Raw genomic sequence first — 14,078 nt, 5'->3', positions numbered from 1 at the left:
ACAGCTCATCTTAATTAACATAAACTAGATACAGCAGTCAACCAATCAGGAATCTCCACACTTAATGACTCACTGGCGCCACCTCACAAACCACTCCCTCTGCAAAATGCCAGGCGCCATCCCAACTTGTTTACAGACCCTAACACGAGGAGGCCATGCCTGGCCCAGAGAAGGGGCCAGAGCAGGAGGGCGTGAGGAGCAGACCCGTCCCCACCTGCCAGCCCAACGGGCTACCCTGGACAGAGGGCTGCACTGGGCAGGAAGAGGTGGCCTGCTCCGTCACTGTTCAAGCGCTGCCTCAGGAAACTGCAATTTGTCTCGAAAGCTGGGGTTAAAATGCCACCGACTGTGAATGATAGCAAAATGTGACCTGTCCTCTCAACCGAACACTCCTCGACATTGTGGAGAAATGACGTCCTGGCCACCCTGCACCACGGGCACCCTTGGAAGCCAGGGGCTGAGCGAGGGTGCCAGGCGGGGCAGCGTGCAGTCGGCGGGTGGCACACTGAGTGCTTCATGGGATCTGCCAACCCCAATTCGACCCCGTGGGTCCTCCTGTTTCTCCTGGGGAGATGTGGAGAGCACACACCGCGCCATCCATTCAGATGAAGTGTTCAGGATAAGACCAGCCATGGAGACGGGTCACAGTAGTGCTGTGCAGGCCGGGCTGGGGACGGCGGCCCCGGGCTCAGGGTCGCCTCTGACAGTGGTAGGATGTGCCGAGCTTTGATGGTATGGACAGTTGCGCAGCTCCCGGAATAGACCAGGAACCGCTCCCCTGGACGCGCCGAGGGTCGACTGGTCTCAGGAAAGGGGTTGAGAGCACATGGAGGATCACAGCCCCGAAGGCCCTTCAGCTGAGGCCAGCTCTGTGCTCCGGCAGGAGGGCCCACTGGCCTCTTCTGAGCCTGGGCCATACCACAGGGCCCCGAGGAGATGTCCACCACCCCAGCTGCTCCTGGGCTGTGGCACAGAGGTTTTAACGGGCACCCCCAGGGTGCTTCGGTGCTGACTCCCTCTGAGGGGGACTCCCTCTGTGAGGGGGACCCTGCCGGCCATGCTGCTGCTCTGAGTGCCAGGAAGAGGTGCTCTGCTCTGGCCAGTGCCCGGAAGATGGGGGTTTCCACGAGCATCCTGTGCTGTCTCGCGAGCACCCAGGGGAAGGTGGGCGGGTGAGAGCCAGCCCCTGGAGGACCAGCACAGAGGAAGAGTGATCCAGGTGGGTTCCCAGAGCCCCAAGAGGGGCTGTGGCTGCACCAAAGTGTGTGTCCTGCTTTGACCCCTGCCTGCCACGTGTGCAGGGGCCGAGGGGGAGTGAGGAGCAGTAGGGACAGTTTGGACCCAGTGTGTGGGAGCTGGAGGGAGACCTGGCGGGCTGCGGGAGTTCCCTGCCCCACCTACAGGGGGAGCTCCTGGGACCGGTGGCACCAGGGCCCACCAGCCCTCACCCGTGTTTTCCAGGGCCTGGTGGGTGCTGGTGAGGTTGGGTGCTCCTGGCTCTGAGCTTGACCAAGGCCAGAGGCACACGGGTGTCAGTCCGACACCCCTGAGTGGTCCCTGGGCTGGCTTCCTCCCCATGGTCCTGCACATGCCCAGTGTCCAGGGGACCTCACACCTCCCCCACCTCCCCAGCATGTCCGTTACCCATCCTGCACATCCGGAGAGGGCTCTGCATACCGCATGTGGCACTCAGTCCACGGGGCTCTGTGACGAGGCCAGGCAGCACAGAGTGGGCGAAGGGCCGCAGTGGACGCCCTGGGTCAAGTGTCTGCTCCTTTTGTACTGCACAGGGCTCTGCTTTTCTGGGCTCACACAACAGTCAGCATAATCCAGGACCCAGGGCTCACAGGCCTTGGGAGGATCAGGACAAACAGCACCTCCAGGGGGCCTGGCTTCACCTTGATAGAATGGACAGAGCGACAGGCGCCGTCAGTGACCTCTGGCCAGAGCCCGTGCTCAGCAAAGGGAACTGTAGTCACTGCCCAGCTCAGAGGGCTGCATGTGTGGCAGGGTGTGCCAGGGCCATGTGTGCCAGTGTGCTCCAGGGTGCCCGGGCCTTCCCACTCCACACTCAGTGGCGTCACCTCTGCGGCTTGCAGTTGACTGTGTTGGGAGCATTTTCACCAGCGACGTGGGCACACTGCAGATCAGGCATGCCCTCCCCCATAGAGGCCACTCACCAGGCCACCTGGCTCTCTGCCTCTCTGTGTGACTTCGCCCCCCTCCACCTGCCCCTGCTCCCCTCGGAGCCTCCACCAGGCTCAGAGAAGCCCCGGCTGCCCCTGGACACAGAAGCCCAGGACGTCGTTTCTGTGACACGTTAGTAGACGCTGGCTTAGAAAGCTTCTGGTTTGTTTCTCTGCATAAAAGTCATATAATGTTATAAAAAGTTATTTAAATGGAGTGGAGCTAAGAGAGAATATACGGAGGGGCGTGGCGGGACACTGCCACAACCCAGCTACCTGGGGGCCAGGCAGGACGGCAGGCTGCAGGCCACACTCAGCACTTAGTGAGACCCTGTCTCAAAACAAAAACCGAAAAGGGCTGGGGTGGGCTCAGTGCTCTCCTAGCATGTGCACGGCCCCGACCTCAATCCCTAGGAATGAAAAGAATAAGGAGAGAAAAAACAAAGGTCCCTCCCGATTCTACTCACGGAGAATCATCCGGAATGTTCTGATCTTTTTTCTTCCTTCAATACTTTTTTGAATTTGAGATACCTCGCTCTGTTGCCTGGGCTAGCCTCTAACCCTCGGACCCAGGGACCTTCCCATGCCACCGAGTCAGTGGGATCACACAACAGTGCCTAACCTGGGACCTGACGTCTTTCAGTGAGCACCTCGCGTTGCTGTTCGTGTGTCATGATGACAGTGACAAGTCACAGTGTGCCTCTGTCTTCTCCCTGCACAAGAGGGTCCCCCCTTTCACCCTGCTCCTATGGGAAATGCAGAGTTTGGGGGGCAGTGAACTTGTAGTCAGAAAAAGCTGGGGGCCGTGAGGACACGTGTGCTGGGACCAGGCTGCACTGATCACATAGAATGGAACCTGGAATTGGTTTAAAACTCGACTAATAATAATAGTGATGATGAGAGTCTGGACTGCCTTGGGCATAGCTCGGTGGACACGGAAACTGTCACATTAAGACACTTAAAACTCAGGGACTCTCAAAAGCTCAGAGCGGGTCCGTGTCCTTTGGCTTGGTCTCCTGGTCCCAGGAACATGGCATCTCAGGCAGGGGCACCGTTTCCTGACCCAAAGCCACCGTACAGGTCACTGGTCAGTGACCTGCTTGGGGAGACCTTACCAGAAGTTCCTGCTGCACACCTGCTGTCCCCCGGGGCCTCCCACCACCGCCTGCCCAAGGCGCAGGGATCTCTCAGGCCCCTGGGAAATTTTGCTTCTTGGTTCCGGAGCTTTCCACTTGCCTGGGTCACTTTTGCCTTAGACTCCTTTGCTTTTCTCTTTGGGGGAAGTTGGCAGAACTCCAGCAATTTGCCTCTGCGTATCGTCTGGGGAGCACCTGGGTGGCCGCGCAGGGAGAGATGCTTCTTTCTTCGCGGTGGTGAGGGAGGCGGCATTCGAAGACGGCGCTGAGACGGAGGCGGATTATGCAGGGATTTGATACCTGGGTCATTCTCCTTAAACCAGACTGCTGCTTCTGGCACGCACGTGGTGAGCCGCCAGGAGAGCTCGCTAATTTACCAGTTAATGACAGTTGGAGAGTGTTTTGCTTGCCCCTGGAGAGACGGCAGACACAGCCAGGGTGGGTTTGCCACTTTCAATTAGGCACAGTTTTAAACTAGAAATGGCCAGTGGGAGCCCCTAGTCTTAAGGAGTGGGGAGCAGCTGCTCCCCGAGGGCGGAGGCGCGTTGCTCAGGGCGTAAGATGCGGTGGAGATGTTTGGCCTCCAGTTTGCAGATTGCATCCTTGACAGAGTAGAAAACAGACATTGTAAACATTCTGGAACCTTGGCGGGGCCTCTCCCAGGCTCCAGAGGGGCTGGTGTCCACCCTCTCCCCGCGGCTCTCTCCCTCGCAGTCTCCCTGACAGCTGTCGGGGATCTTCCCAGTCGGCACCTGTGGCCTGCACCTGCCAGGAGGAGCAGGGAGCTCATGGCACCATGGAGGGGCTTTGCCGTGGAGGCTGCTCGGTCCTCCCGGGGCAGGGCCGGCACCCACCCGCGGGCTCTCGCTCGGCATGTGCCTCGACGCTTAGCACCGTGCAGGCAGGACGGGGCGCGGCCCTGGGAGGCAGCCCAGCTCCTGCCTCAGGCAGCCCCCGGGAGGCTGAGAGCTCTGGATCCCTGTGTCCCCAAAGGCTCACATGTTGGAAGCTGGCCCCGTGAGGCCAGGTGAGGAGGGGGCGGGACCCCTAAGGGGCGGGTCCTGGCGGGAGGCACTCAGGTCACCGGGGCATGCCATCAGGAGGGAGCAGTACAGTTCCTGTGTGATGCCGTCTGCCATGAAGCCTTGACCAGAGCCAAGCAGAGGCCAGTACCATGCCTTTGAACCTCCGGGACTGTGAGGTAAATAACCTTCTCTCCTTTCTAAATCACCTAGCCATGGGCATTCCATTACAATAACAGAAAACAGACTAATAGAGAATACTTCGCAGGTGACTTGTTCTACTTTTTAGATTTGGTAGTCTCAACATAATTCACTAACAGCGCCTGTCCCTCTGCCCATCCTCCCCACGTCCCTTTTCTTCCTCCCATGCTCAGTTCAACTTTCTCTTCCATTCTGACTGGCTTTCTCTGACAGCTTGCCAACGGCTCACTGCCATTCCCAAATGTAGTCATCTCTCCACACAGCCAGCGCTGCCTCTGGCCTGTAGACAGATACAGACTTGTCCTAGCAAGTCTGTAAAAAACCATCACTCCCACTTTGTGCCTCACAAGCACCACACAGTTGCCACTGCACCTGCATCACACATCTCCTCTGGGACGTGTCACAAGCAACACATTGTAGTTAATGATAAGCAGAACATTCTAGGTGTTAGTTTACGGTATTGTTTTGTAGTTTCATTACTGACTCTCACTTTCTCTGATCCTTCTTCAGTGGTGGTCACTGTAGAGTGGCCTCGAGAGGAGACACTGGATTATACCCAGACAGCGGCAGCGGCAGCCTGTCTGGGAAAAATGAGCACTGGGTGTGAGTCACCCCCAAAGGGACTGAGTCTTCATTAAGGGCCAGACAGTGTCCCTCCTTGGAAGGAGGGGCCAGCCTGAGCCTTCTTCAGGAGCTGTTTTCCTAACCAGACTTGATAACGTGTGGGTGCGGTTTGAAAACACAGGTTAGGAAGGTCTGTTTGGGCCTCCGCATCTGCGGCTTTCTGTGCACAGAGTTCACATCTTGATGTCTTCTGGATACAAACCGTGATCAGATTTGTGTTCTGCAGATATTCTCTCCAGTCTGTGGCTCATCTTTCTTTTTCTTTTTTAATGTCTTTTGAAGAGTGGGGTTTTTAATTGTTAGACATTTGATGAAGTCTAACATAAATATTTTCCTTTTTTTAAATTTATTTTTTAGTCGTAGTTGGAGACAAGACCTTTATTCTCTTATTTAATCATATGTGGTGCTGGGGATTGAACCCAGGGTCATGCACGTGCGAGGCAAGCGCTCTACTGCTGAGCCCCAGCCCCAGCCCCAATATTTTTCTTTTATCAACCATTAATTTGGTGTCCTGTCGAGGAACATATTCAACCCAAAGAAAATCACATAGGTTTCTTCTAGAAGTTTAATAGTTTGAGGTTTTATACTTCTACAAATGTGAATATGCATTTTTCTCTATTTGTGGTAAGTCTTGAAATCAATTTGTTCTTCCTTTTTAGTATTATTTTAATAATTCAGGTTCTTTTTCCTTTCCATATAATATTTAGAATTGACTTATGTAGATCTTCAGGGGGAAAAGCTTGTAATGATTTTGACTGATACTGCACCGAATCTCTGGATCTTGTGGGGGTTTAGATGTGAGATGCTCCCCATAAGCCGTCGTGCAAGAAGATGCAGGGAAGTTTAGAGGAGAAATGATCCTGTCAGGAGAGATTCGACCCGATCACGGCCTTGCCCCTTTGATAGGAATTTGCTGGGTGGTGACTCGGGCACATGGCTTGTTGCTGGAGATGGTGGGTCTCTGGGGGCCTCCCTTTGGGGGTGTGTTTTGTGAGCTGAGCTTAGTCTCTCTCTGCGTCCTGTGGCCATGTCCTGAGCCACTCCCTTTACCACCCTCTTTCACTAGGATATTCTGCCACCGAGCAGAATGGAGCTGGGTGTCTGTGGCCTGAGATTCTGAAACCATGAGCCCCAAATAGACTTCTCCTCTAAACTGTGGTCTGTCAGGTCTTCTGGTCACAGTGGTGAAAAGGCTGACCAGAGCAGATCTATTAGGATCCGAGCTGAGGTTTTCGACATTGAATATCTGAGTCCATGAACATAGTACAGCTTCCCCTGCACCTGTCTCCTTGGTTTCCTTCATCAGCACTTTGTGATTTTCAGCACACAGACCTCGTATTGTTTTGTTAGATTTGTACATAAGTATTCTGGCTCATACTAGTATATACGGTACTCTTTAATTTCAATTTCTAATAATTTATTTCTAGTATCCAGAAAGTCAATTTACTTTATGTTTATTGATCTTATATTCTGAGAATTCACTAAACTTGCTTACTAGATCTAGTAGCTTTATTGAAAATCCGTTGGGACTTTCTATTGGACGATCATGCATCTGCAAATAGAGAGGGTTTTATTTCAGTATGTATGCATGTTCTTTTCTGATTGCATAATCCAGGACTTTCAGTAGGATGTTTGATAAGGGTGTAAGAGTAGACATTTCTGTCTTGTTCCCAATTTTAGGGGGAAATCATTCAGTCTCTCACCATTAAGTATGACATTAGCTGGATTTTATTTCATTTTGTTTGTTTTTGTTTTGGTAAATGTGTCAAGAAAGTTCTCTTCTATTTCTAGTTTGCTAAGACTTTTTTTAAAATCAGAAACTGATGTAGATTTTTCAAATGCCTTTTCCATATTCATTGAGATGATGACACACTTTTTTTTCCTTAAGTCTCATGCTAGAGTAAATTGTATTAATTGATTTTCTAATATCAGTCTTCCATTTCTAGGCTCAATTCCACTTAGTTCTAAAAGATTATTCTTTTATGTATTGCTAGATTCAATTTGCTAATCATTTATTGAAGAATTCTGCATCTGTGTTCATGAGGATTATTAATAGTTTTATCGTCTGGTATCAGGGAAAGGCTGCCAAATAAAATAAGTTGGGAACTAGAGTAACTGAGGTCCTCTTCTGTTTTCTGGAAGAGTTCCTGTAGCATTCCATTAGTTTTCTGCAGAATTGGTACTGTCGTGTGATTGTATTTTTGGTTCGCTCATTCACTTGTACACGTCTGTATTCGGAACCTGCCAACCTGTGAGTTCATTCATGATCAGAGGAACCCCCTCCCCAACCCGGCCTTCTGCTTGTGTGTGTGATGAAGCAACAGAAGGCGCACAGCCACCTCTCACAGGTGGCTCAGCAGCACTAACACAGTCACACTCTTGTGCAGCCAGGATCACACCATCTCCTGAACCCTTGCCTCGCCCTCCACCGGGGCTGACCTCCCGGCCGCCACGGCCCCCGAGAACCCCCAGGCTGCTTGCCGTCCCTGTGACTTGGACTGTTCTGAACCTCACAGAAGCAGCACACGCAGCACCTGTCCTGAGTAGGGCTGACTCCGTCCAGCTCGAGGTCCTGCAGGCTCGCAGTGCCCAGTGGGTTCCACGGACCCACGTCAGAGCTCCTGCCTTGTAAGGCTGGCCGTGTGCGAAGCCCGCCTGGTCTGTCCACTCACCCCTCCGTGACGGCAGTGTTCCCGCTTTGCCTGTGTGGACCACGCTGCGGTGAGCAGGGGTGTGCGCCTCCTGAGCATGTCCTGCTCCCAGGGATTTGGGTCTGTATCCTGGGGGGCGGGGGGCTGGATCTGATGGTCATTCTGTGTTTCTTTTTCTGAGAAGCCACCATGTAATTTTCCAGGTGGCTGCACTGTGGACCTTCCTGTCCCAGGGCCAGAGAGCTCTAGTCTCCCCACCCTGGCCATACGTGTCCCTCCCCCTCCCTCCCCCTCCCTCCCTGCCTGCCTTCCTACCTTGTCCCCCTTGTGGACGTGACGTCCTCTCTCACCACGTTTGCACCATAGTGCTTTGCAAAAGTTTCTGCAACCACGGAGGTCCACCTGTTGAGATCCAGTGCCAACAGGCAGGCCCCTGCCTCTGGGCAGGACTGGACATGAGACTTAGAGCCAGGCGTTGCGTATCGTGACTCGACTTACCAAGCCTCCTGGGGGCACAGCCAATCCCCTCCTCGGTCTCCAGTGACTGGCTCTGGAGCAGGGGGAGTTTCAGGGCCTTTTAAGGGAACTTCCTTTGCTCCCCACACTGAGCCTGAGGTAGTGGCTGGAGGAGGCGTCACAAGGGCCTGTCGTTGATGTCTGACACAGTGCCAGGAAGATAGCGTGTGAGCTCTTTTCCTCTCCGTGACTCAGTTTCCCCATCTTGACACAGTAGATTGGATCAGAGTGGTGGTTTCCAGCCCTAGCTACATACCACAATCACTTGAATAGCTCTCAAAATCCTCATTTACAGTTAGATGTGGGGCCACACCTGTGATCCCAGTGACCCAGGAGGCTGAGGCAGGAGGACCACAAATTCAAGGCCAACCTCAGCAACTTAGTGAGACCCTAAGCAACTTAGTGAGACCCTGTCTCAAAAAAGACTAGGGATGTGGCTTAGTGGTAAAGCACCCATGGGTTCAATCTGTAGTACCCCCTCCCTGCAAACAATCCCATTTGCAGAACTCAGCCTTGGACTAATCACTAATCACGGGCTGGGGTCCAGGCTTGGTATTCTCAAAGCTTCCTAATGGCGGCCTGTGTGGCCAGGGATGAGACCCTGGGTTAGAGCCATGGCCCCCAGAGCTGCCTGGCTGTGAGACTCACTTGAGCTGTTGATTTATAAATACTTCATATTTATAATAAATATTATAAATCATAAATATTTATAATTCAGGGTAATCCGTCCCTCCCTGGAGGTTTTGGCTCAATAGCTCAGGGGACAGGGGGTGCCCAGATCTGCATTTTAGACAAGCCATCTAGATGTGCTCACCATCAGACAGAGCTGGGGAGCAGGATCCCAGTGGCCATTCTCCTACCTTCATGTGCTAGGGATCATCTGGTTCAGGGGTGGGCGCTGGGGCTTGAGGTCTGCAGACCAGTAGCCCCAGGCCCAGGCCGTTCAGGCTTAGTGCGACCAGGGACCTCCAAGGCCCTTCCACTGCCCCCTGCCCCTGCGCCCAGGCTGCCCCAGCTGGAAGGCAGGCATGGCTCCGTCCTGCTGCTGCTAGGCCCCGGCTCCACTCCCCGCGGTCTGCCCCGTGCCCTCTGACAGTCTGCTTTCGCCATTCCCCTTTCTGGCGTGTTACTGAAAAAGCATCTCAGGAAACACAGCGTGGCACAGGGCAGGGCCGTGCTAGGGGCAGACGTCGGCAGAGCATCCTGGCCTGCGCCCTGCCCCCTGGGTGCCCACTGGGGCCGCAGCCTGGACGATCAGGTGCTGGCACGCGGAGGGCAGCCTCTCAGGGGGCTTTTCCAGAGGCGCGTGCCAGTCCCGCCCCAGGTCCTGCTGCTCTGGCCGTGGGTCGCAGGCCCTCCCCGTGCCTGGCAGGCCGTCTTGATGTGCCAGGCCAACAGCTTTCAGCTGCGTCTGATGGTGAAGGGCCTTTACTGACAGGGACCTCCACACTGGCGTCCTCTCTGCAGATGGCAGCATTTAGAGTGGCACCACCCACTGCCAGCCCCAGGGACAGCTGAGACTCGGGGTTGCTGGGGCCCCTGGGTCCTGGGGCACGAGGGGCCAGCGGGAGGGTGGCAGCAGTTGAGACACCTGTGCTCCGTGTTCGCACGCTGCCCTGGCTCCACGTGGTGCTTGGTGGCTGTTATTCTGTGGCACCTTGTGGATGGAGGTGGTTCCAGGACTGGTGCAGAGAAGAAGGGGGCTTTCTTGGTCAGGGCCCTGCCTGGCTGCGGTGGCCAAGCTGTGCTCACTGCAGGAGTGGCCGCGCTGCTGCTTCACCACCGCCCCGAGGGCTTCCTGGCCACGGCACAGTGACCCTCAGAGAGCCTCCGGGGCAAATGAGCAAGGGCAAGAAGGCCTGGAGGGAGGAGGGACGTCTGACTCTGGGACTCTGTCTATACGCGTTTTTATTATTTGTGGTGCTGAGGCTTGAATCCAGGGCTCACACGTGCTAGGCGAGTGCTCGACCGCTGAGCCCTAACCCCCGCCCTGTCTATATTTTTTTAAGTTCACATATTTTTCAGAAAGCAAGTGGCCTTGGAGAGGTGTTAGGTGTCATATTGCAGGAAACGCAGTCCAGACCAACTGAAACTGAGAAAAGAGGTTTACGTGTTCATGTCAGAGAAATGCTGAGGGTGTGCTGGCTTCAGGCACGTCCTGATCCAGGGCCCCACACTGTCTCTCCCCATCTCTGCTCTCTCAGCAGGGCTCTCTCTGGGTAACCTGGACTTGCAAGCCATTCGCTTTGCAGCCTCAGCAGAAATGAGGCTCCCTTCCCTCCAGCATGCACTGGGGCAGCCCTCCGCGGATCAGCCTGCATCCTGAGCCAATTCCTGTGGCCAGGAGGAGCCGGCGCTCGGACTGGCCACCTCTAGGCCTCCCTCATATCCAGTCCTGCAGCCCTGGGCAAGTTAGTTCCATGAGGCCTTGAGATGAGAGGGGCAGTGTGTCCCCCCAGAGGAAACTGGGAAAAGTGTGTCCACAGCTGGGGGAAATGGTCCACGTGCAGGCCCAGCAGCAGTCCGGCTTGGCCTCTCCTGCAGGCCTCCCTAAGGCAGGAGGTTCCGGCTGAGAACAGCTACGAGGAGCCTCTCTGAGCCCTGTCTCCCTTGGAGAGTCCCCATGTGGTTGACGGCTCTAACTAATTCCCAGGGGGTCGCAGCACCCCACCAGAGGCAGCCATCCCACCGCCAGGCACGCGGGCTGCCTCCCACCCTCCTGAGCCAGGCAAGGTGTGCCCGCGTCCTCTGCCAGCCGCTGCCCTGGAGAGTCTGTGAGCCCCCTGGGAATCTCCTGTCCAGGGCCCCTCCAGCCCTGTGCTCCGGAGCCACCAGGATTGTGGCCAGGTGGGAAATCACCACGAGGAGGCGGGGCGCAGGCCTCGGGGAGTGTGCGCGCTCGTCCCCTGTGACTTCGTCCCCTGCAGTGTTCCTGGGCACCTGCTGGGGGCCCATTAGTGCTCTGGCCTTACTAAGAGGCGTCTGGGCCCAAAGCCTGGCCACCTGACAGGTCTGGAGGTCTCTGGGGGTGTTGGTGAGGGGCGGAGTGTCCCAGAGTGGAGGTGAGGTCCCTGCCCGGGCGGCCTCTGGCGGAGCCTGCTTGTGTGAAAGTGGAATGGATTCAAGGCCGTGGGTGTGTGAGCGTGTTGGTCGTCACTGACACTGTCCCCAGTGGGAAGTGTGCATCTCAGACATAGACCCAGGCACCGACGGTGACGGCCTGTCCTGCTGGGAGCTGGCCCTGGGCTCTCCACACTGGCTGAAGGCGAAGGGCAGGGAGCACGGGACGTCCCAGCAGCTGCTGCCTGGGGAGCAGCTTCCCTGAGCCCTCTCTGTGGGGACACCGTGGTGGTCAGCATGTGTAGGGTGCGGGACACTCACATCAGGGTGGCCAGCCTTCCCCTCTCTTCGGACGCAGATGGCTTTTATGTGTGGGGAATGTCACACTCTTCTGGGCATTTTGAGAATTGGCTGGTTTTAGCGGGTGGTGACTGCTGGGCTGGAGCAGGGCCGTCGTGCCCCGCCCACGTCTGGTGTGCGGGAGCTTCTCGTCACCCGCCCTCCACCTCCCTTCCAGCCCCGTGAGCACCGTCCACTCTGTTCTTCTGTGAGATTCACGAGTGAGACCGTGTGTCCTTGTCCCCTGTCTGGCTTACCTCACTTAGCATGATGACCTCAGGTGCCATCCACGTTGCTGCTTCTCCTCGCAGCTCCAGAGGAGGGCACGCCACGCCACCCTGCGCCTTGCGGGAAGCCTGGGCTGGTGGGGGCAGCGTGGGGAGAGCAGGGCCCAGAGCCTGCCCTGTGGCTCTGGGCAAGGACTGGGCAAGGCAGGGGAGGGTCACAGAAAGCTTCAGCCTGGGCAGTGGAACAATTCTGGTGGCTCTGGCTGCCTGGCCCCTGGCCCTGGGGTGATGCCGGCAGGGGACGTAGGCTGGCAGCGGTGGGAGTGTACCTGAGACGCTCTGAGGCAGCTCTCTGCTCTCTGTGGGGCTGGCTCAGGAGGCCCAGGCCTGGGTTGTCACAGCACCGTGAGTACAGGTCGTGACAGGTGTGCACTGTGCCCGTAGGGTGTTTTTCCTGAACGTGCCGTTGGATTCTATCATGGAGCGGCTGACCCTGAGAAGAGTGGATCCAGTCACAGGAGAAAGGTTTGTGCCTGTTCCTGGTAGCTGGCCACCCAGGGCTGCTAGCAGCCAGGCCCACCTGGGGATGATTGAGGGGGCTAGAAATGGGGTCCCCACTAGCTCTTCTGAGCATGCCTGGTGGCCCTCTTTGTAACCAGGAGAGGACTGTCCAGAGCTCTAGGACACTGGCACTCTGTCCTGGGTCAGCAGCTGTGCCCAGCATGTGAAATGGCTGCACCGGCTGCAAATGGGTGGGTAGGTGTCCCCTGTCACACACCAGTGGCCTTGGCCAGGAGGCTCCCAGAGCTGGCAGCTGTACAGATGCATTCCCGCGGGAACCGGCTCATCCCTGAGTCCTCCCGAGGGCTGGGAGTGGATTCTGCATTCATTCTGCAGTCTGACCAAGCACGGTCCCTGCACTGTGGCCTCCGGGCAAGTTCTACCTGCCCAGACCGAAGCTTTCTGAGACCCTCCCCTGCCACAGTGCAGCAGAAATGCACCTGAAAGTCCCCACGGTCCAAAGGTGCCCCAGCTCTCCTCTTCCCTGGGAACCAGGGCATGTTTCAGGTAGGGACAGGAGTGGGGATGGAGAGAAGGAGGTGCCAGAGAGGGTTTTTCTGAATATGGATCTGGTCTGTCCTCCTGGCTCCGGGGACAGTCCTCAGTGACCCATCTGAAGGGCAGGGGCCGTCTGGCGCTTCCTGCCACGCCCCTCCTTGAGTCCCGTGAACACAGGGTCACAGTTGGTGCCCAGCAGCGGGTGTGATGCAGGCCTAAGGTAGAGGCTTAAGGAAGATCAAAGATTGCTGGGAGGAAAAAGCCAAGAAGAGAGTGGGGGAGGGGAGGGCTGGGGGTGGACCCTCGCAGCCACCTCCTACGCTGATGTCTCTGCTCCAACCCCAGCGGGCACCAATCTTGGGTCACTCAGCAGCTCAAGGCAATCAGGAGTGTACATGCAGCTTGTGCCCAGGTTGCTGGGCTGGTGGTGATGGCCGACAGTGCCCAGCAACCTGGCCCGCATAGGACAGCCAGCCTGTGGTCACCTGTTCCCTTCTCTTTCGTAGGTACCACCTCATGTACAAGCCGCCCCCCACCATGGAGATCCAGGCTCGTCTCTTGCAGCACCCAAAGGATTCTGAGGAGCGGGTCAAGTTCAAGGTGGATCTGTACTACAGGAACTCCGCCGAGCTGGGGCACTTCTACAGGTGGGCCACCACCATCAACGGGGACCAGGATCCCTACACCGTCTTTGAGTACATCGAGAGCGGGATCATCAATCCCCTGCCCAAGAAAGGGCTCTGATGGGCTCAGAGCAAGGAGCAGGCCCAGTGGACCCCGCCCGCTCCTGGAAAACCCCACCAAGCCAATAAAGATTGCTGGTGACAGACGTGTGTCCTGGGGGGACAGTGGCTGAAGGTGGCCTTGTTGGGAGTCTGGGAACACAGAGCAGGGAGCCCTGGGCCAGGCCTTGGGAGTGTCCCCGCACACCATGTGTCCCCTGGGGACCCAGTGCAGTGATGCACAGCTCCTAGCAGGTGTCTGGCACCCACCAAGCAGCCTGGGAAGTGGGACTCTGGGGGTGACTGCTATGCTCCCTCACCCCGCCCTGTCCAGT

At 56.4% G+C, this 14,078-nt stretch overlaps 1 protein-coding gene across 6 annotated transcripts in view; it reads left to right on the top strand.

Moving 5' to 3' along the window:
• The window catches only part of Ak8 (adenylate kinase 8), a 109,815-nt gene extending 95,967 nt beyond the window's left edge, over positions 1–13,848 (top strand). For 5 of the 6 annotated variants that reach the window (XM_078048528.1, XM_078048526.1, XM_078048525.1 and 2 more), the window contains 2 exons: positions 12,407–12,487; positions 13,528–13,848. In XM_078048528.1, coding sequence (XP_077904654.1) covers positions 12,407–12,487; positions 13,528–13,765 — 319 coding nt within the window. In that variant the 3' untranslated portion in view covers positions 13,766–13,848. The remainder of the gene's footprint in view (positions 1–12,406; positions 12,488–13,527) is intronic. The other variant, XM_078048527.1, reaches the window with a different exon arrangement.
• Positions 13,849–14,078: the final 230 nt, after the last annotated feature.

This window comes from Ictidomys tridecemlineatus, chromosome 4 (genome assembly GCF_052094955.1).
Source record: "Ictidomys tridecemlineatus isolate mIctTri1 chromosome 4, mIctTri1.hap1, whole genome shotgun sequence".
Lineage (NCBI taxonomy): Eukaryota > Metazoa > Chordata > Mammalia > Rodentia > Sciuridae > Ictidomys > Ictidomys tridecemlineatus.
This window is presented reverse-complemented; position numbering and strand designations above follow the sequence as displayed.